Here is a 19,941-nt window from a genome sequence, read left to right as displayed (position 1 = left end):
AATCGTACCCTTTGTGTGAGCGCGACGTACCTTAAATGAGGAAGGGTGTTTTAGGAAATTTAATTGTTTGTAAGAGAAGTCCTTTTTTATTGTTTGTTGCTGACGCAGCAGCATTAGCTAATGCTGTTTTTTTCCCGCTACGGACAGTATTTTGATCCGATACGGATTCTCCCACTACCAAACGCTTTTCTGGGTATGTCGTCGTTGTAAATCTGAACGTGTAGTATACTGTATGATGTAGTATAGTACCATAATTTAGCTTCTTTTTTTTCTTAAATTATTTTTTTATAATTCATTATTATCATCAAAAGTTGTATCGGCAGTTTATATGATTCAAAGAAAGCTTCTCATTATTAGCCACTTATTAGGTCGGCAAGTGTCTTTTAAATTATTGAGCGAAAAGGATACTCAAGTTCCCATACAAAAAAAAAAAAAAGGTTCCCATACAATATAGTATCTCATTGTTTATTTTACGAGAGTCGTGCATTTCCTTTTTTTAAAATATTCATGTTTTAAAATTTTCACATTTTTTAATAAAACATATTAAAACTTAGCTACAAATATATAGTTTTTTGTAATTTTATATTTCTTATATTTTAAAACTAATAAAATTTTAAAAAATGCAGCTAATGTTCTTGAGTTTCACAAATTCTCATTATTAATTAACAAAATTTACATTAAAAATATAAAATATATTTTTTTTAAAATAAAAGTTTTCTCTAGAATATGAATCATTTAGGAACAGAGAGAGTATCATAATATATTTCATTCGTGACAACAAGGAAAACTGATGAGTTAGGGCCTTACTGACAGTGGCAATATTATATGGATATTGTGGCAGGATTTGTTTGGTCCATTAAGGCCCAGCCCGTTTATAAGCCCGGCCGAGTGAGGTGTGCGGTGTGCCAAAGTCAGGTGTAAGAGCACCATTAACGGGGTCTTTTAAGCCCGTCTCTTAGTGTTTTTAGAATTAAAAAAAAAAGAAAAATAGCAATTACTTGAAACTACGTCTCTTAATCAAGCAAAAGAAGAGACGTCTCTTCTCGCTCTCTCTATCGTGAAGAAGGAAGAAAGAAGAAGAAGCCATGGCAGGAGTAGGACTTTTCTGGTGTAATCTCTTCATCTCCTTTCCTCTGTAAATCCTCCCAGGTTATCATTTTCTCATCTTTTAGGGTTTAATTGATTTCTCTCCAATTTCCCGAATTCCTTAGAGCTTCTTTTCGAATTTGCAGATGTTGATGATTTCTACTCTCAATGCGATCCGGGTAAGTCTGGTTTAGCATTCAGGACAAGAAAGTTTTGGTCTTTTTTGTTTGGGAGATTTGATTTTTTTTTTGTTTGTTTGTGTAGAGAAGGAGAATTTGTGTTTGTGTGGACATCCGAATGAGTCGTGGGAAGTGAATCTACGGGCGGAGGAAGACGGTCGCGAAATCTCTGTGTTTCCGAAACGAAGACAGCCGCTCCCTCCTCCTTGTCTCAGCTTCGTTCGGTCATTCGCAGGTTTGCTTCCTTTACCTCAAGTACTAAAATTATAGTTAGACAAAAGCATTATGGATTGTGTTGTTGCAAGTTGTGTTAGCGATTTGGTACTAAAATCTATAGTTAGACAAAAGCATTATGGATTGTGTTGTTGCAAGTTTGTTAGCGATTTGGGTTTTACAAAGAGAAAAAGTCATATATTAAAAGCGTATGGTTGTGGGATTTGCAGATAGTGAAGTTGCTATCAAGTGTAGATGAATCAAAGACTGTAATCAATAGTAAGGATGATGAAGGATGGGCTCCTCTACATTCTGCTGCTAGCATAGGCAATGCGGAGCTCGTTGAAATCTTATTGACTAGAGGTTTGTGTTGCAATCTTGTTAGCTTCCTTTAAATAAGTTTTGTGATCTTGTCTCACCCACTTTAGTTCGATAGATTTGTTGCATATAAATTCTATGTTAAAGTTTGTTGTTCTTCTACTCATTAACGTTTGATGATGGATTTGTTTTTTTTTTGTCTGTGTTCAGGTGCTGATGTGAATGTCAAAAAACAATGGTGGTGGCACTGCTCTTCATTATGCTGCTAGCAAGGGATGGTTGGAAATCGCTCAGCTTTATTTTAAATCAGATGAACGTGTGCCTACTGAGTTGAAGAAAGCAATCATGCAAGCCCGAGGGGAGAAGAAGCTCACCCATTCAAACTCGCTCAAGTACACTACTTCTCTCTTCACTCGGTCTCTTTTTTCTGAGTTTAATAGTATCCATTGGTCTTATATACTCTAAAACGAGAAATCATGCTCCTCCCTGATTCTTATTATATACTCAACTAAACTCTTGTAAGGTTGATGTAGTGTTGGATTTGCGATGTAAAGAGTTTGTATACTGATTTGATTTGCAATGTTAAAATTTTTGTTTTTAAGAAACCCTAAAAAAAGAAACTAGCATTGGAGTGAAAAAATCAATGTGTCTCTTAACTAAAGTTTTTAATTACATTTAATTATTAAAATATTCATTAAGAGACCCAAATGGGTTTGTGGGTTAATGATGCTCTAAGTACCAATGGTTGGTCGAACCTTCATCATTTGCAGGCTTGCAGCTATGATCCCTCCTGGTAATATTTGGGGCTGTAAGACTTACTATATATATGACCATCATCTATCAAGATCGTGCATGCATGCGTTGATGCGAACGTGCATGGTCCATATGTGTCTGTGATCCTCTCTCTGCCTTTTAAAGCAGAAGTCCTCGCTATATTTTCATAGCGCATTGAAAATGAACGTTGTTGAAGCATTTACTATATTACAATATGGACTAGAAAAACATGGGATAGTACCAAGGGCTCGAATGTTCTTTTTTTAATCTATATTTTCGGTTGCCTCTATGTATTTTTTCAAATCGAGCTTAAAATTTTAATCATCGTGACCTTGTATAGAAAAAAAAAAGAAGAGAATATTAATTGTGGAGTACCGTCTTAAGAAAAAATTTACGCTTTTGCGTCTTGGCTTCTGTAACGTCACCACCAGAAAGTTGATAAAAGGAGAGTTGATGAACTGAAATAATCACAGATTAATTTAAATATCGTGATGGCTATTGTATCATCTAGATTGTTTGGCCGCCATTGATGAGAAGATACAAAAATGCAGCGATGTGAAACTCTAACAACTATATGTGGTACATATAATTTAAGAATTTCCTTATTTCTCTGAAGTATTAGTAAAAAAATTCGAATGATCAACATATGATACCGTCTTGACGTTCGTCCTTCTACCCACATGTTCTAAATAATCGTCTTTTCATCCTCACTTCACCATTTTTTTTATATTTTTAAATACATCACCACATCTTAAACATAGGTTTTTTTGCTATCTATAAAGTATATGCTAGAATATCCGGAAATGTATAATCAGTATATTTTAGACTTGAGTATTTGTACATAGTTAGTGATATTATTCAACTAGTCATCGTAGAATGCGAAGGATCAATGCATTCAAATTCGAGTTTCATTATCCACTACAGTTAATATGTGAACACATGTTCTAGAGACTAGAGAGATTAATGACCAATTACCTTGAACTCTTGAATATGTCATATATGTTCTTAATCAATTGGCCAACTATGTTAGACCGCAGACGCGTACTTTTCGAACTTTAATTTCCTAAAATTTTGTATTTATTTCTTTGCAAGAAAAAATAACAATATAAAAACTACAAGTGTGTTTCGGGAAATAAAAAAAAAGGTTCAACAAGGTTCCATGCCAACTACTATATAACTCGGCTACAATCCTCACTTTAAAATCATCCAAAACTGTAAAACTCTAAACATCAGAAACGAAAAAGATGAAAATCTTTAACCCATCTCAAAACATAATCTTAGCAGCAACCATTTTCCTACTGTCTATTGTTCCACTAAGAGCCCAAGACAGGCCACAAGACTTTTTGGCAGCTCATAACCAAGCCCGAGCCGAGGTTGGGGTGGGTCCTTTAAGGTGGGACAACCAGGTGGCTGCTTATGCCCGTAACCATGCGAACCAGCGTAAAAGCGTCGGCTGTTCCATGGAACACTCGAGTGGTGGGCCCTATGGAGAGAACATCGCTTGGAGCAGCGGTAACCTGTCAGGCGTCGAAGCAGTTGAAATGTGGGTGAAGGAGCAATTTGACTACGATTATGGTTCCAACACATGTGCTTGGAACAAAGTGTGCGGCCACTATACGCAGGTTGTGTGGGAAAACTCGGTGAAGTTGGGATGTGCAAAAGTGAGATGTAACAATGGTAATACCTTTATTACTTGCAACTATGATCCTCCCGGTAACTGGGTTGGTGAGTGGCCTTACGGAGAAACAAAAATTAAAACCATCATTTGAGTATGTTTCGAAATATATGTTATACACATGTATGTACTGTACTGTTTCTATGTTGTTTATCCATACCAATTTTCTGTTGTCAGCTAATAATGATTGGTTTGTCCGGTCCGGTTCTCGTTTGTACCATATATATACCTGGACTTTTATAATGAAATAATAAAATGCAATGCTACGGCACTTGCTTTGTTTGCTATATGTATAAATCTTCTTTTTGTTCTGTTTTATACGTAAACTTTTTTTTCTTTTTTTATACGTAAACATATATTTAGGGTATTTTTATATACAATATTATAATGTTGTATTTAATGAAGAAAAACTCGGAATTTCTTTTAACAACGAATTTTATTTTTTAATTCTCTTGTAAATTGCAAGATAATTAAGTGTAAAAATGTCAAACACAAATGTTAATTTTCTTATGTTTGCTCAATATTAAAAATATCATTTTACTTGTAAATATAGCGTAGATATATCTCTATGATATATGTACTTAGTCAATCAAAACTCCGCGAATGCACTAGATCTCATCAGAATTCTGGAGTTAAGCGTGATTGACCGAACGTATATGGGTGACCTTTTGGAAAGTTCTCGTGTTACACCTATTTTAAAAAAAAAAAATATGTGTTCAAAAAAAAGTCAATCAAAACTACTTAAAGGTTATCTTAACTACTAAAAGGAAAATTCCCTTAAAATCACTAAAGAGTTAGCTATAAATATACTTATATATTAGTTGATCAAAAAAAACTTATATATTCAAAAAACAAAGGTTGAATTATCTAATTAAACCTATATATATATACTTCTTCATCTGCGCATGTACAAACTATTCCGATGAATGGAGAAATAACAGTGTTACATGTAAATTAATATGCTAACTAATTCATATTAAAGTGATTTGTAATTCATTGTGGATATTCGGAAGATAAAACTATAGAGAAATAATGTGAATTTTAGATAACATGAGCCAGACGGGACAACGTTTATTTGCAATAATTAATATTTTTACTTTGACATCGTCTGTAAAGGCACGTCATCCGGCTGCTTTGGCAAGGAGACTGCCATATAATTCATAGACTGTAATATTAAAAAATGACAGTTTTTGTTCTATTTTCTTATAATAATTTGGACACTTCTTCGTGACAGGGTTATGAGAGAATAAATATGCCAACCACTTTCAAACCTCTAGCTGATCTTTGTCATATCCTTTCCAAACCTTTAGCTTAACTTTGTAATATGGTTTCTACTATATAACAACGAAGACTGATAAAAAGTAGCGACTTTTTCCCAGCAGCTATTTAGTATATCTAACGAAACAGTTAGATTGACATAGAAACCGTTGTTGTAACTTGTAATCAAGTTCACATACTTTTTTGAAAGATGGGAAAAACGTATGTTATAGAATAATAGAATTGTTTGTATGATATATATATATATATATATCAAAAATTTCTGGTCTGCGGGATCATATCTTCTAGATATAATATATTCGTTTGAACCATTATTTTTTTTCTCATTTTGCATTTTAGATATATATATGTCTAAACCGTTGAATTATAAGTATTGTTCCACCACCCTTAGTTTTTCTCTTGTACTATCCAATCCACAGCGGAAATGAATAATTTTAAAGATATTGTTCCATCATCCTTTAGCCGACAGAGAAAGTCATCACTATCAACTCTACGAACATGCCACCATTTTTTTTGTACACCTAACCCTAAATAACGTGCGTACATCATTTCACAGTGTTGAAAACTGTTTAAATATATGCGCTAGTCATATTTACTTGAAAACGTGACACCAACTAGGCCTCTAAATTATCATTTCTATATATGTAGTAGTATACAGTATAGTGTAAAAGAAACTATAAATATCCATCACAACACACACCAGAGAGTCATCTCGCAATAATTATAGTTGATATTTTTTACAAGACATACAACACAAAAATCATTAAAATGTTTCGTAAGGTCTCTATAGAAGCCTTGGTTCTCCTACTTCTCACCATCTACTTGACCCAAATCGATGTTTCTTTCGCACAATATTATCAGTATCCGCAGTCCCATGACTCTCCAGACAGCTATCTCAGACCACACAACGTAGCCCGAGCCATGGTCAGAGTCAAGCCTCTAAGATGGGACTTTGGCCTAGCCACTGTGGCTCAGGACTACGCAAATCAACTAGCATCCGGTCCATGCAGCCTCGAGCATTCCTCTGGACCATATGGAGAGAACCTTGCAATGGGAAGTGGAGACATGTCACCGGCTCAGGCTGTTGCAATGTGGATAAATGAAAAGTCGTATTATGATTATTACTCAAACTCGTGCCACGACTCGGCTTGTGGACACTACACGCAGGTCGTGTGGCGTGGATCTGCTCGGCTCGGTTGTGGTAAGGGTGTGTGTGGTAATGGTGCAAGTATTATTGTGTGTAACTATGACCCCGCAGGCAATTATATTGGGACTAAACCATATTGATTTCAAGTTCAATTGATGAATGTGTGTTAAGATTGTTGTGTAACATTTTTCTTACTTCAGTACATGAGAAGACATATTTGTTTTCCTACAAAGATGGAGTTAAAAATTTGTATAAAATCAAAATTTGAGTGCATGATCAAATGATAACGTGAGAAGCTTACAATAAATGGTGAATGTGCAGACAATGTATAGAGGAGTTTGTCGCGGATATTTCCTAATTTTTGGTTTCGGTAGGCCGATCTAAGATAGGCATAGGTCTTGATTAATTTCAAGGTGTAACTCTGCCTTAATCATATGGTTTGCGAAGAAGTAATCCTTGGTTAAGCACTAAATCAAATATTTATACATGTTTAATATATTAGCCGATATCAAATGTGTAATAAATAGACTAATAGCTCTCAACAAAGAAAACACATACTTTATATTTCTTAGACTAATGTAGTCTTGATCCGATCTCTAGACAACTTTGACCATTTCAAGAATGACTCATACACCGATACACGCATTAAGTTTCTTAATGCTAGAAGCATTTTCTTACAAACCATCTTAATCGATTAATTTGTAATAATCATCATTATATACGATTAATTTGAATAAGCATCACACACTTCAGTTTTTAAATGCCAGAAGCTGTATTTTCTTTTGAAAATATTTGTTTTTCTTCTTATAATTTGTTCCTTTAGACAAATGTTGTGTGTTTAAACCATATCTACAGTTACATTACATCACCACTGGAGTTTCATTTCACAATTCTAAAAGATATGATTAAATGATTTTATTTCATATTATTCTTTTCCAGATATGAATAAATGATTTTATTAGACAAAGGTTGTGTGTTGAAAACTGTTTCTTTTTAAGATAAACTCAGTTATTAAAGATAATATTAAATATAAGATTCTCATAAATCCAAAATTAGTCCAAAAATAATTAAAAAATGAGAGAGAGCAGACAATAGTCATCGCTTCACTCTCTTTGCGTTGTCTGGGTGTCTGGGCCTTAACCTCTGTCCTTCACACTCTTTCCTTCTTCAAAGATTCTCTCTTTGTTCCCTTCCTAATAAACTCTCTCTGTAGATTTAACCAAAGCTCAATCTCTTTCTCAGGTAAAACTATCTCTCAAACTCTGAGGTACTCTCTTCCTTACAAAGCTTCAATTTTTACTTTCTGCTGTCTCCGAATCTGATTCTTTTCCTGCATTCATACTCTTTGTGGGTTCTATCTTCTTGGTTTGATTATATACAACTTTAAGCTGTTTTGGGTTCTTGATTTGACTTTTCAAGATCAAGTTTTAGTTGATGTTCCTTTTAACCATTCTCCTACAACTTGCTAGATTCTCAGCTTTATTCTCCTGGTTAGTTTTTCAAAGTTATGTACTTTGGTTTATTCTCTGTAACTCTGTTACTAACTTGCATCATGGTTGCAATCAATTGGTCTTTTTCTTTTGCATGTCACATCTTGTGATGTTCATTTAGGTGATTTGCTTGTCTTATTCTGTAAAGGCTGTTCCTTTATTGTCACAGGTTTAAAGAATCTGAGTATGGTATTTGTATAGACTGTGTGAGAAGAAGATTAAGAGTGTTTGTTGAAGATGAAGAAACAATCATCTAGCAGAAGCCAAAGAGGGAGCAGAGGTATCAAAGGGAAGCATGTTGTGCAGATATGTGTTCTGCTTGGAGTTTGCATCTGGCTAATCTATCAAGTGAAGTATTCTCATGACAAGAAGAAGGAACTCTATGAGGGAGATGTCAAGAAATCGACGGTGTTGTTAGAGAATGAAGAAGGGATGGTGAAGCTTGGGAGAAAAGATCTTCTTCCCGGTTATCATAAGCAGAACGAGAAAGAGAAGCGTGTGGAAGAAGAGGAGGAGGATGAAGAAGAAGAAGAGAAAGAGAGCAAGAGTAGAGTAGAGAATAGTAGTACTCATGAGGAAGAGGAGAAAGAAGATGAGGAGGATGAAGAAGAAGAAGATAAGAACAAGCTAGGAGAGGAAGTAGTTGAAGAGGATGAGGAAGAAAACAAACATGAAGAAGAAGATGATATTGATGAACAAGATCAAAGTAAGGATGATGAATTGCTTCAAGAAGAGAAGGAGAAAGAAGCAGAGACTAATGAGGCACGCGAGGAGCATTACAAGGCTGATGATGCTTCCAGCGCAGTGTCTCATGAGTCTCGGATACTGAACACTGAGAAGTTGAATGAAAGTTATGGAAATTCAACAGGACCAGCTCAGGAGAACAGTTCCAATACCACTACAAATGAGGTTGAGGTTCAGAAGGAGCCTGTCTTGAAGTTAGGAGAAGCTGAAAGCAAAGATTCTGCGGAGAAAACAGTTAATGCTGTAACTGAACTGAGAGGTGAAACAGTTAATGGTAATTCGACAGAAGCAGTTCTTGAAGCTTCAGGGTTTGTGCAGAATGAAACAAGAACCATGCAAGAACGTAGCCAAGAACATGACAAAACAGAAGATGGTGCACCACCTTCAGGATCCTCTGATCTACAGAATGTCGTCGAACTTGAGCAAACCCGTAATGAAACTGATGCCAACATCACTGTTTCTGCAAACATTACCAACACATCTTCCATTCAAGATGAGTTCAGGAACTCAACTTCAGAGTCTTCTCTAGTTGAAAACATCTCTGGGTCCAACACAACTGAGGTGGTGAAGGAGAGTTCAACGTCTGAAGGTGATGAGGAAACAGAAGAGAAAGAAAGTTCAAACCATTTTGCAACAGAGCAAACGGAGGAAGCAGATGATACTCCTGAAAGCACAATGTTGCAAGAAGAGAGAGAAGCTCTCACTGATCCACAAACTCTGCCGGATATAAGTATAGAAGGGAAAGAAGAAGAAGATGAAGAAGAAGCGATGGCTGCAGAGTAAATGGAGAAAGAAAATGGATAAGTTAATGTGAATGTTTTCTGTTTTTTTCAGCTGTCATAGTAAAAACTAAAAACATCAGTGTCTGTCTCTGCTACTTAGTTTCAAAAATTGTATATTCATCTTCAAGTTTGGCTATGGATTTGCTTTCACTTGTCCCACGGAAAACTAAGCTTCATATTAACAGTAGAAGAGCCCAACGATTTGCCAGCTACGTGGGAACTGGTATCTTCTTGTATGCACTGTCTGAAACAGCAACAATCATGTCTAAAGCTATAGAATAATAGTAAATATCAAATGTGTATAATGAAAAGGAAACAAAATGTAATATGTAATGAAAAGTATTGCGTTAGCTATTTAAATAACCACATTTTATTATGTAAAGTTATTTTGTTATGTATGTGATATGATAATATATAGCAAATGTGTATATTGAAAAGGAAAAATAATGTTAAAAAACGAATTTAATTAGTTTGCAAACATAAGACAAGAATTTGGATCAATTCTTTTTACAAAAAAAAAAAATCTGGATCAAATTAAAATTATCATCTATATATCCAAATTAATCAAATTATGATTTGTATTTGATTGAACTAGGTTTTATGGTTGAACGTCGTCAGTTGTGACCATTTTTAAGCGGTAAAGATGGTTTAATTCAAATCTTAGTCTTAGCTCAACTTGGATCAGTAAACTAATTCAAATCTGGTTTTTTCTGACTAACAACTCCGGTTTAATTTTCAAAACATTGTTTAAAACACTCAATTAATTTGCTTACTACCTTATAATTTGTTAAACTATTTTTTTTTACAATTATTAATTGTTTACTTCATTCCATAATCAACAAAGCATCTCCATATCATAAACAATATAATGTTTGTTCCAATTATTCATTTAATTAGATAACATAATTCTATAAAATAAAAGTTAATGTCTTTGTATTACTTTTGAATATGGTTTTCTAGGAAAAAAAAACAAATCTTGCGATCTAGTAACTATTAAAAAGAATGGAAATATTACAATAGTTATTGTTTTAGGTTTCTTAATTTGTTATTGTACATAGTAACATATAAACATATTAAAACTGAAACTTGGAGTTTCTAATATGTTTATTTTATTTTGATTGATGTAGTCACATTGCATCGGTTGTACATGATGAATGAATTTTGTTTGTTTGTCAATAATATATAGTTGTACTAGTGTGCACCTTATAACCATGATAACGTAAATATCTCATTGTATTCTTGAAATTTTTATCATTCGTGACCACTAAAATTAATAATCTCCTAAAGACTGTGTCAGACTGACATGGCGTAGTTGGTAAGTGAAGCCGGCTTAAAGAATGTGACTACCATGCCATATGATCTCAGAGACTCCACGTGTTGGTGAAATCCTCCATCACCAGAAATTAAGATCAGAAAGCAAAATAATTGGGGGTTGCAAACAGTGTTTTGAAAATCAAACTGGACTTGTTAAGTTTATTGATTCCAATTTGAGTTAAGACTAAGATTTGAATTAATCATCTATACCGGTTATAAATAGCCACAATTGACGACAGTCAACCATCATACCTAATTCAATCAAATATAAAACATAATTTGGATATATAGACGATAATTTTTAATTTGATAGAGATTTTTTTTTTCACAGTAAAACAAATTGATCCAGATTCTTATCTTACGTTTGCAAACTAATTAAATTCGTTTTTTTACATATTTTTCTTTTCATTATACACATTTGCTATATATATCATGTATGAAGCTGTAGAAACTCGGAAGACATTATCATCTGACCAAGATTCACATCTCTTTTTTTTTCGCTGATTTATTATGATCTTACAATTATGATATATGAAATATTACATAGACGATTCGACAACCGACAATACTATCTGCCTTATGAAGACCTACGCCTAACTGCATCACCTGAGCAGTCCTATGAAGATCCACGCCTGACCAGATGTACTTGCACCATGTTGAAGATCCCTTGCAAGCATTTCCTCTGTAGTCTACATAATTGTTTAATAAACCGCTCTCTCCGGGACTTGAAACCTGGATTTCCTGTAATCTGCAATAAATTTTGCATAGTCTACCACATCTCTTACGGAACATAAAGAATTAGCAACTTAAAAATGCTATTGTGGGTAAAAATATATATTTTGTTTTCTATAATCACTTATTCAAGTGGGAATTTTGCAAATCACTTCTGCAAATATCGTTTCAAAAAGTGATATTCATACAAATTTCTGTAAAATCAATAACCACCTTGAAGATGTGGACAAAGAGCTTTAACAAGAGATATACCACTACCACATCTCTACTTACTCCTCTTCTCAGAGCATTAAAGACATAAATGATGCTTGTGATGAGATCGCTATTAGTTGGTGCGGATGGAGAGATCTTGGAGCTGCTTTGGATCGACTTCCGAGGGAGTTCTGGTTAGGGCACATTGCGCAGTGGTTGTCTTTGGGAAAGCTATTACATCCCTTATGGAACTCGCACCTGCCAGCATCATTACCATCCTATCTAATCCATAAGCAATTCCACCTGCAAACAATATACCAAATGCTCATCAACCATGCTTGAACAATCTTGTTCAGCATCATCATAATCATCAAGTTATTGACATACCATGAGGAGGAGCACCCATGTCAAGAGCCTCCAGAAGATAGCCAAACTTTGCTTCAGCCTGTTTGTAGAAAACAGCATGAGAAAAGGCTTTTCTGTAATAATCAAACAAAGTGATTCTCACCTCTTCAGCTGAGATGCCAATGATCTCCAAAACCTTTTCTTGGACATCCCGCTTATATATCCTTAAACTTCCTCCACCAATCTAGCATACATCGAGACAGTATATCAAAAGATCTACCAAACATTGTTCAAGAAAATGGCTAAGCTGTTTATGTACCTCGACGCCATTATAGACCATGTCATAGGCAAGAGCTCGTGCAGAAGGTAAGTCATCCATATCTTCAGGCCTTGGAGCTGTGAATGGATGATGTAACGCCTCAAGCCTCTGCTCTGGTTCATTCCACTCAAACATTGGGAAGTCTGTTACCCATAGAATGGAGTGTTTGGACTATATAATAAACAAGAAATGGAATTAATCTGATTTACTGTCATCAAGAGGAAAAAAAAGAAGTGACTGGCTAGTTGAGAAACTTACATGGTCGACCAAATCCATGTCATGGGCTACAAAGAGTCTTAGCCTGTCTAGGGTTTTGTTAACAGAAGTAGCAGGACCCACTCCGAATAAAATAAGATCACCAGGCTTTGCTCCACATTGTCTCACAAAGTTTGTTTTACTCTCCGAGTCTAAACTAGACACTAATGCTGCAACTCCCTCGAGATCGCCTGCGTCATAAGTTTAAAACCTCATCAGAGCTGAATGTACAAAGTATGACAGAGAAAAAAAATAGGCATGATATATCTACTTACCATTATCCAACACCTTCAAGAAAGGCAGACCCTTGGCTCCAGATTTCATTGCTTCATTGTAAACATCTCCTTTTTTTAGAGCCGAGTTTGAATACTTTTGAGCACCCAATGGCACACATAACACCTTAATGATTCCACCACTTTCAATGGCCTCCGTGAAAACTCTGAAGGACGATTCTGTGAAAACATTTGACACCTGCGGTTTCAGAATTCACACTTTAAAATATACTTCAAAGCTTCTGTATTTGTAACATTAACGAAATAAGCAAGATGCAGATAATATTACATCTTTCAACTCAAGATCAAATCTTGTATCTGGTCTATCTGAACCATATCGATCCATTGCATCAGCATACGTCAATCTTGGAAATGGATTAGGTAGCTGGATACCTTTAATCTCTGAAAAGACCTGCACAAGAAGATCAAACTATAAAGAAATGCACATCAAACTAATATCAAAGTAAAGAGATCCACATAGAAATGATGAACAGAATCACAGAACATACAACACATCAGGAAGTAACAAGTTTGTACACATATTTCTAGACAACATTCTTGCATCACTGTCACACAAGATACCCTGACCTTACGGATAAGATCTTCATTCAGCTTCAGCATGTCCTCCATAGGGATGAAAGCCATTTCCATATCAAGCTGAGTGAATTCAGGTTGCCTATCAGCTCTTAGATCTTCATCTCTAAAACATCTGATCAACCAAAACAGAAGGCAAGAGAGAGAACTCATTTGCATGAACAGTCCATTTTTTTATGGTAAATGAAGTTTGATGAACGGTCTCATTCTGAGCCAAGCTTAAGAGCCAAAGGTCATATACATACCTTGCTATCTGGTAATATTTGTCAAAACCAGAGACCATCAACATTTGTTTGAAGAGCTGCGGACTTTGTGGCAAAGCATAGAATGTTCCTGACTTCGAAAGAGATATTTGACAGAATCAGATCTATAAGCTATGATGAAAGCTTATACTCTCTGAAGGGTAAATAAATCAAGATGAAAAGAAGTAAGTTCACCTGAATTCTTGAGGGAACCAGATAGTCTCGTGCGCCTTCAGGAGTTGATCTAGAGAGTATTGGAGTTTCAATCTAACACAAACAACAAACCCAGATTTAAAAATAAAAAACTGGGTAAGATCCAAAACCTTAAATACACAAAGAAAACTTTAGCTGAGCCTATACCTCAATAAACCCATGCATGTCTTCTAGATACCTCCTAATCAGCTTCACCACGTTATGGCGAAGAACAATATTATTCTTCATTTGCTGACGGCGTAGATCAAGACATCGGAATCTAACATCAGACAAACAAACAGCCAATACCATCAGTAAGCACTTACAGATTCAATTCGAGGAGCTAATATATCACCTTAAGCGAATGTCTTCTTTAATTGAGTCTTTTGTCTCGTCTGAAGTAGTAACTAGGAAGGGAAGCTTTGACCTCACATGATTCAATATTTCAACATGCTCTGCAACTACCTAATGCAACCAACACACTACACTTATCAACTTTCTGGAAAACCAAAACATACGGCTAAGCTGAATGAGAAGAGAAAGCATACCTCAAGGGCTCCAGTTTTCATCTTCTTGTTGATGGACTCACTTGGCCTAGCACGAACATTACCTTCCACCGAAACAACGTACTCAAGCCTCATGTCATTGATCAAGCCATGAGCCTCAGGAAACTCATCCGGAAGCGTCCTAACCTAAAAATTATAAAACTTTCAAACATCAACTTAGCATAAAACTCCTCAAACATCCATACTTGCATTACACAAACTAGGTGAATAAGTTGAACAGGTTCAAATCAAGTTTAATCATTTCGGACCAAAGAACAAGTTAAAACCATTAACTAATCAAATTAAGAATCAAGTTCTAAACACTAATCTATCGTTGTCCTAACACTAAAGTTGAAAACTTTAGCTGAGATTGAGAAGACCTGGACAATGCCGGTATGATCTCGAAGATTAAGGAAAGTGAGACCTCCATGGACTCGGTGAAGAGCGACCCATCCGCAAAGGTGGACTCTTTTACCAACATCGTCTACTGTTAGCTCACCGCAAAGCCCAGTGCGCGAAACCCATTTGAGAACAGAGGGAGGAGAAGGATTCGACTTCACTACAACGGCGTCAGCTGAGGCGGCCGCGGCAGCTGAATTGCAGAAGGCTCTTCTTCGCGGTAGGCTTCTCGGTTTGGGTAGGAGGAATGAAACGGCGGCGTTTGAGGCGGATATGGCCGTGGCGGAGAGGAAAAGAGAAAATGAAGCGTGTCGGAGAGGTAAAGTTCGGAGTAAGAGAGACATCTTTGAGCCGATGAGATGGTAGGCAAAGGTTTGAGCCTTTCAGAGACGAACAGGAAGAGTTGAAAAAATCAATTGATCAAACCAACTAAATCGGTTTTGTTGGGTTTAGCTAAACCGAAATTGAGGATTTTGATTGGATTTGAGTACAATGCAACTCCTCTAAAATTTTACTCCCTCAGTATCAATTTTAGTAGTGTATAATTTTTTTTTTATCTTGTTACTAGATCTTTTATCCGCGCTACGCGCGGATTATTTGGGTATAATTAAGTTTTTATTTAATTAATTAATTTATATTTATTTTAATAATTTATATTGTAATTTGTAAAGTGATTTTTTACCTCTGAACTCTCATACTTAAATTTAAATCAGCTTAAAGATTTATTATCCTTAATAAATAAATAGATCTGTTAGTATATAATTAACAATTAATTAAAAAGAAATTTTATTGATTTGAGAATTATCATTGTCTTAAAATAATTTATATTTTGTTATAAAATATTCATATCTTAAATAAATAATTAGGTTTGTTATTATACTATCGTAATTTATAATGAATTGTTATTTGGTAATCATCATTATATAAAAATAATTTATATTGTGTTGTCCAAAATAATAGTTTACATCATAATTTTTAAAAACAAAAGAGATATATCTCCTTATATATATTGTATATAATTGTATATATACATAAGTGTTTTTAATATTCTTACACAATAAAAGTATAATTTTATTATAATAAATATTTTTGTGATATGTAAAAATTGATATAATTTCATTTTTTTACTAAATATTTCAAATGCATGAGTATTTTTAAATTGTTTTTATGTGATAAAATATTTTTTCTTTGATAAAAAACCCTATATGTTTGATTTAATATTAAATATTCTGAACATATGTAAATAATTTATTCTAGTGATATTTGAATTGATAATATATTTATTTATATGCAATTATTGTGTTTACAATCAGTGTACCATTGCAACCAAACTCTTTCTTGAGGTCCTTAAGTATCTTGCTGTAAAAAAAATATGAACCTAATAATGGAATCAGTTGAACCTCCTAGACCAACAGTCTAAGCCATGTTAAATTTGCATGATGCTACGTGGTTGCTCAAAACCAAAACCTTTAATGATTAGAACACAATTTTTTCTTAAAAAATCTATTCGTGAATGCATTTGTAAATGTAAACTGCAAGACTTAAAACAACCAAATTCGTAAAAGCTTCAAATCCAACAAAACTAAGATACTCAAACATCAAACTTAAGGTAAAAACATTATGCAGAGACAATAAGAAAGATAGTTCAATGTTGCAAACACAAAGTCTGAGATTAAAAAAAAACAAAGCATAGAGTCTTAGTAATCATAAAACCACGATTCAACACATCCTAGCCACATCTGGCTCGCTTGGGGTCTTCTGCCTCGACCTTATCAGCAGCCCTCTTCACAATCCCAACGCATGTGGAAGGTTCACCATCAGCAACTCCATTCTGCAGAGTTCCTTGGGCTTCAGCTTCTTGATCTTCTGGGGTGAGAACCTTTGTCACAGTCAAAGCTTGGGTCTTGCCTGTCAAATTGTGATCTGATACTTTCACAATGAATTTTCGAGTCTGTCCAATGGTATCGATAAGAGCCTGAGGTACCGGAACCAAGTGGTCATCTCCTACATTCTCATTAGCCTAATATACATTAAACAACTGTCACTATATATATCTAGCTATCTTGGAGAATATAGATTCAAATAACATAAGCACACAGGGTTGTAATTACCTCGAAATAACTTGCAACCAACTCTGAAGCTTTTCTTCCGGATAACTCATGTCCAGCATCACCGAGGAGCACAAAAGACGCCTGATCCTCATTATCATACACAGAGATCTTGGCCAGGTACCTGTGTCATGTGCAGAGTTATAATGAGTGCATTAAAGTATAAGAATAAGTACAGCTGAGTCACTTACTGTGGAACACCAACAATGTCGGGTTTCCCACATTTTTTACACATAAGGGTGGTAGGCCCTTTGGTTGCCTTAGTGTGGCACACACCACATCCTATGTAATACCAGGATGAACCGTGCACCACATCAGCAACAGTTGCTATGCACTCAAACCAAGCAACCTGCAAGATGCGAAACAATTAATTAAGAGATTAAGACTATCATATTGAAGGCGTTAATCATTGATATTGTATAACCTTGGCATCTTCCTGCTGAATATAGAATAAGAGCTCGCCTATGGTCATTGTCTCAGTCTTAGTGACAACGTCTGCGTTAACTCTGTTGGCAACAGATAAGTTCGCGTTCATCCTGAAGCCAACACCCAAACATCAAATACAATGTGGAATACAACGGCCAAAATTTAAATATAGAATGCTTACCAAGTGAGATACTCTTCGGTTATTTGAACATCTTTGTCCAAGAAAACACGTGATGGCGTCATAGAAGAGAGAGCGAGGGTACCTATAACAGATCCATTGTTATAATACATATGCAAAGTTATAATGTAAATGAGATGTATAAATATATATATGTCTAATATTTGCTATCTCGGAACCTAGCGGTTACTCATATGTATATGTATATGTCCAAAAGCAGCTCTACTACCAAAGCTAACCTAACCAGATAAGGCTTCTTGACCCTCTTGTGTCCTGCTTAAAAATTAAAAAGGTTGATAATACGGACCTCCAAATCGTTTCGGGTTTAAAGTAGTGACCAAAACAACACGTGCGGTTCCTCCAGATGCTTTAAATTTCTCACTAAAATCCGAGGCAGCCTTGTCCCATAGGTATAACTTCATCACCGGACCACTATAACATACAAAACACATGTGTTAAGAGAGACAACATATGAATATGGAAAAAATAGATTAGCTTACTCATGTGTTTGAACATGGAGCAAGACGCGGCGAGATGAAGCTATCTCGGCATCATCTAGCATGAGACTATCACTTAGAACCTGTCCATTCACAAGCTTGATGTGGCCAACATAATCTGCAAGATAAAATAAACAAACTCAATGCTTTATATATCATAAACCCAAAAATGTAGCCTAGAATTGTAAGTGTTGATCAAAACATTATCCTAGACAAAGAATGCTGAACATACTTGATCGATTTAAACACATTATATAACATGGGGAGCTTACCATAAAGATCCCCTCTCAAGTCGCAGGCAGCATCGAACTCCTCATATCCATGGATCCGGAACCGGTCCTCAAGGAAACAAACCGGACTGTCCGTTAGATCAGAGAGGACAGAAGTCGATGAGAATGTGATGGTGAAACTTGGTTCCGCAACACGATACAAAATCTTGTTGTGAGAACCGAAAAAACTGTTGAGTCTGTAAAGGCCACCAGCTCTCATGTGTGGCAAATAAGTGTCTATCCTCCCAGCTGGGATGAAACCCTGGATGACAGTCTCCTGTTATCATCAGTAAAGAAATTAAATCAGAAATGCTAGACAGGAAATCATAGAAACGCATCAACAACAAAGTTATAGTTACTGTACTATCAATAAAAGCAAACACTTGCTGTAAATTATCTAAAATGTTCATCAGTCAAAGTTTTAATGGAATATGTTCTCTTTTTTTATTAGCAAAACTAAACTGCCAAAGTGAGACCAAGAAACCAAAATCATAAATTATTTTCTAATCATAAAGTCTCTGCCAAAGTAAAGTCTAGAACGATAAGTTTCAATTTCTAAACTAAACTGTAATCAAGATTTTGGGTTATACCTCTTGGTCGATGAGAAGCATCTCGAGACCGATAAGCACCTTTGACACAACATTTCGAGCTTCCCAAAAATGGATCAACCGGAACCTCAACTCGCCGTCATGAGGTCCGTATTTCACATCTTTGAAAGCCACCACTTCGGCCGAGACAATAGCTTTTCCCTTAACGCGGGAAGAGACAGCAGATTTGCCTCTAACACCTGAGGAGACACCAGCCTTCGTGCTGTGAATGATCGCACCTGCATAGGAATACGAACGTTACCATCATCAAAAAAGGGAACTAAAAATCCACAATTTCACATGCGTTTCTATTTACCCTTATCTACTAAAAACAATTATTTTGCTCATCTCATTGTTTTAAACCTCATAGCTTCAGATTCTCTATTTTTTTTATACTGGTAATCAGACGGACATTATAATCTCATAATGAAACGATAAGGGTTCTTACCATTGGGGTTCTTCGACATAGGTACGCCGATCAAGACGCCGGAAGAGACAGCAGTTTTGCCGCTGAGTTTGGTCAGACCGGAAGTGACCGACGCTTCGCCTTTGTCTCGCTTCGAGTGGAGATCGCCTATTGAGTGGTTGGATGAGACATGGGGTGTTCCGATGGGTTTGATCGGTCCAGGAGAGGAGTCAGACTCGACGCCTTTTGGTTTCTCGGAGATGGAACTTCCGTTGGAACTCATTGCAACTAAGCTTAATCGGAATAAGACTCGTATCAAGAGTTGTATAAACAAAAGAAGGAGAAAATGCGGATTAAGAGTTATATAAACAAAATCTGAAGGA

At 35.5% G+C, this 19,941-nt stretch overlaps 5 protein-coding genes and 1 long non-coding RNA gene across 10 annotated transcripts; 4 read left to right on the top strand and 2 right to left on the bottom strand.

The window, feature by feature from the left end:
• Window positions 1–905: 905 nt before the first annotated feature.
• Window positions 906–2,287, top strand: LOC103845007. The gene is made up of 5 exons (XR_628434.3): window positions 906–1,149; window positions 1,233–1,265; window positions 1,351–1,500; window positions 1,709–1,841; window positions 2,007–2,287. It is a non-coding gene; the product is annotated as an uncharacterized LOC103845007 (long non-coding RNA).
• A 171-nt stretch (window positions 2,288–2,458) lies between these two features.
• LOC103844852 (pathogenesis-related protein 1) lies at window positions 2,459–4,532 on the top strand. The gene has a single exon (XM_009121709.2). The coding sequence runs from the start codon at window positions 3,815–3,817 to the stop codon at window positions 4,337–4,339; it is 525 nt and encodes a 174-aa protein (XP_009119957.1). The 5' UTR covers window positions 2,459–3,814; the 3' UTR covers window positions 4,340–4,532.
• Window positions 4,533–4,772: 240 nt separating this feature from the next.
• LOC103844765 (pathogenesis-related protein 1) lies at window positions 4,773–7,550 on the top strand. The gene has a single exon (XM_033280956.1). The coding sequence runs from the start codon at window positions 6,292–6,294 to the stop codon at window positions 6,808–6,810; it is 519 nt and encodes a 172-aa protein (XP_033136847.1). The 5' UTR covers window positions 4,773–6,291; the 3' UTR covers window positions 6,811–7,550.
• A 179-nt stretch (window positions 7,551–7,729) lies between these two features.
• On the top strand, window positions 7,730–9,884 carry LOC103844614 (cilia- and flagella-associated protein 251). 4 transcript variants are annotated; one of them, XM_033280916.1, is made up of 2 exons: window positions 7,730–7,908; window positions 8,324–9,845. In XM_033280916.1, exon 2 carries the CDS (start codon window positions 8,398–8,400, stop codon window positions 9,685–9,687), a length of 1,290 nt encoding a protein of 429 aa, XP_033136807.1. In that variant the 5' UTR covers window positions 7,730–7,908; window positions 8,324–8,397; the 3' UTR covers window positions 9,688–9,845. The 4 variants fall into 4 exon arrangements, with proteins under 4 accessions (XP_033136807.1, XP_009119695.1, XP_009119765.1 ...); XM_009121447.3 differs by having other exon boundaries at window positions 7,739–7,912; window positions 8,330–9,845; XM_009121517.3 differs by having other exon boundaries at window positions 7,753–7,937; window positions 8,330–9,845.
• Window positions 9,885–11,818: 1,934 nt separating this feature from the next.
• LOC103844519 (aspartate--tRNA ligase, chloroplastic/mitochondrial) lies at window positions 11,819–15,509 on the bottom strand. Of its 2 annotated transcripts, XM_009121347.3 has the most exons (14): window positions 15,069–15,431; window positions 14,692–14,835; window positions 14,499–14,608; window positions 14,312–14,423; window positions 14,147–14,218; window positions 13,955–14,046; window positions 13,704–13,824; window positions 13,405–13,527; window positions 13,119–13,314; window positions 12,847–13,034; window positions 12,589–12,759; window positions 12,433–12,513; window positions 12,312–12,369; window positions 11,819–12,227 (listed from the first exon to the last, which is right to left on the bottom strand). In XM_009121347.3, exons 1-14 carry the CDS (start codon window positions 15,429–15,431, stop codon window positions 12,058–12,060), a joined length of 2,001 nt encoding a protein of 666 aa, XP_009119595.2. In that variant the 3' UTR covers window positions 11,819–12,057. The 2 variants fall into 2 exon arrangements, with proteins under 2 accessions (XP_009119595.2, XP_033136768.1); XM_033280877.1 differs by having other exon boundaries at window positions 12,312–12,513; window positions 15,069–15,509.
• Window positions 15,510–16,659: 1,150 nt separating this feature from the next.
• LOC103844443 lies at window positions 16,660–19,181 on the bottom strand. The gene is made up of 9 exons (XM_033280909.1): window positions 19,156–19,181; window positions 18,569–18,842; window positions 18,300–18,414; window positions 18,107–18,231; window positions 17,803–17,884; window positions 17,620–17,731; window positions 17,387–17,544; window positions 17,199–17,319; window positions 16,660–17,107 (listed from the first exon to the last, which is right to left on the bottom strand). Exons 1-9 carry the CDS (start codon window positions 19,174–19,176, stop codon window positions 16,817–16,819), a joined length of 1,299 nt encoding a protein of 432 aa, XP_033136800.1. The 5' UTR covers window positions 19,177–19,181; the 3' UTR covers window positions 16,660–16,816.
• Window positions 19,182–19,941: the final 760 nt, after the last annotated feature.

The sequence above is a fragment of the Brassica rapa genome, chromosome A01, assembly GCF_000309985.2.
Source record: "Brassica rapa cultivar Chiifu-401-42 chromosome A01, CAAS_Brap_v3.01, whole genome shotgun sequence".
Classification (NCBI taxonomy): Eukaryota; Viridiplantae; Streptophyta; class Magnoliopsida; order Brassicales; family Brassicaceae; genus Brassica; species Brassica rapa.
The sequence above is the reverse complement of the archived record's forward strand: the minus strand, read 5'-3'. Positions and strand labels throughout refer to the sequence as shown.

Coding starts and splice junctions, on each gene's coding strand:
- LOC103844852 (XM_009121709.2), top strand. CDS start 3,815: ATGAAAATCTTTAACCCATCTCAAAACATAATCTTAGCAGCAACCATT.
- LOC103844765 (XM_033280956.1), top strand. CDS start 6,292: ATGTTTCGTAAGGTCTCTATAGAAGCCTTGGTTCTCCTACTTCTCACC.
- LOC103844614 (XM_033280917.1), top strand. CDS start 8,398: ATGAAGAAACAATCATCTAGCAGAAGCCAAAGAGGGAGCAGAGGTATC.
- LOC103844519 (XM_033280877.1), bottom strand. CDS start 15,431: ATGTCTCTCTTACTCCGAACTTTACCTCTCCGACACGCTTCATTTTCT. Junction 14,836..15,068: donor ATCATACCGGCATTGTCCAG/GTCTTCTCAATC, acceptor TATAATTTTTAG/GTTAGGACGCTTCCGGATGA. Junction 12,228..12,311: donor CATGGGTGCTCCTCCTCATG/GTATGTCAATAA, acceptor TATTGTTTGCAG/GTGGAATTGCTTATGGATTA.
- LOC103844443 (XM_033280909.1), bottom strand. CDS start 19,176: ATGCTTCTCATCGACCAAGAG. Junction 18,415..18,568: donor CTTGAGAGGGGATCTTTATG/GTAAGCTCCCCA, acceptor TTTATCTTGCAG/ATTATGTTGGCCACATCAAG. Junction 17,732..17,802: donor ACCGAAGAGTATCTCACTTG/GTAAGCATTCTA, acceptor TGTTGGCTTCAG/GATGAACGCGAACTTATCTG.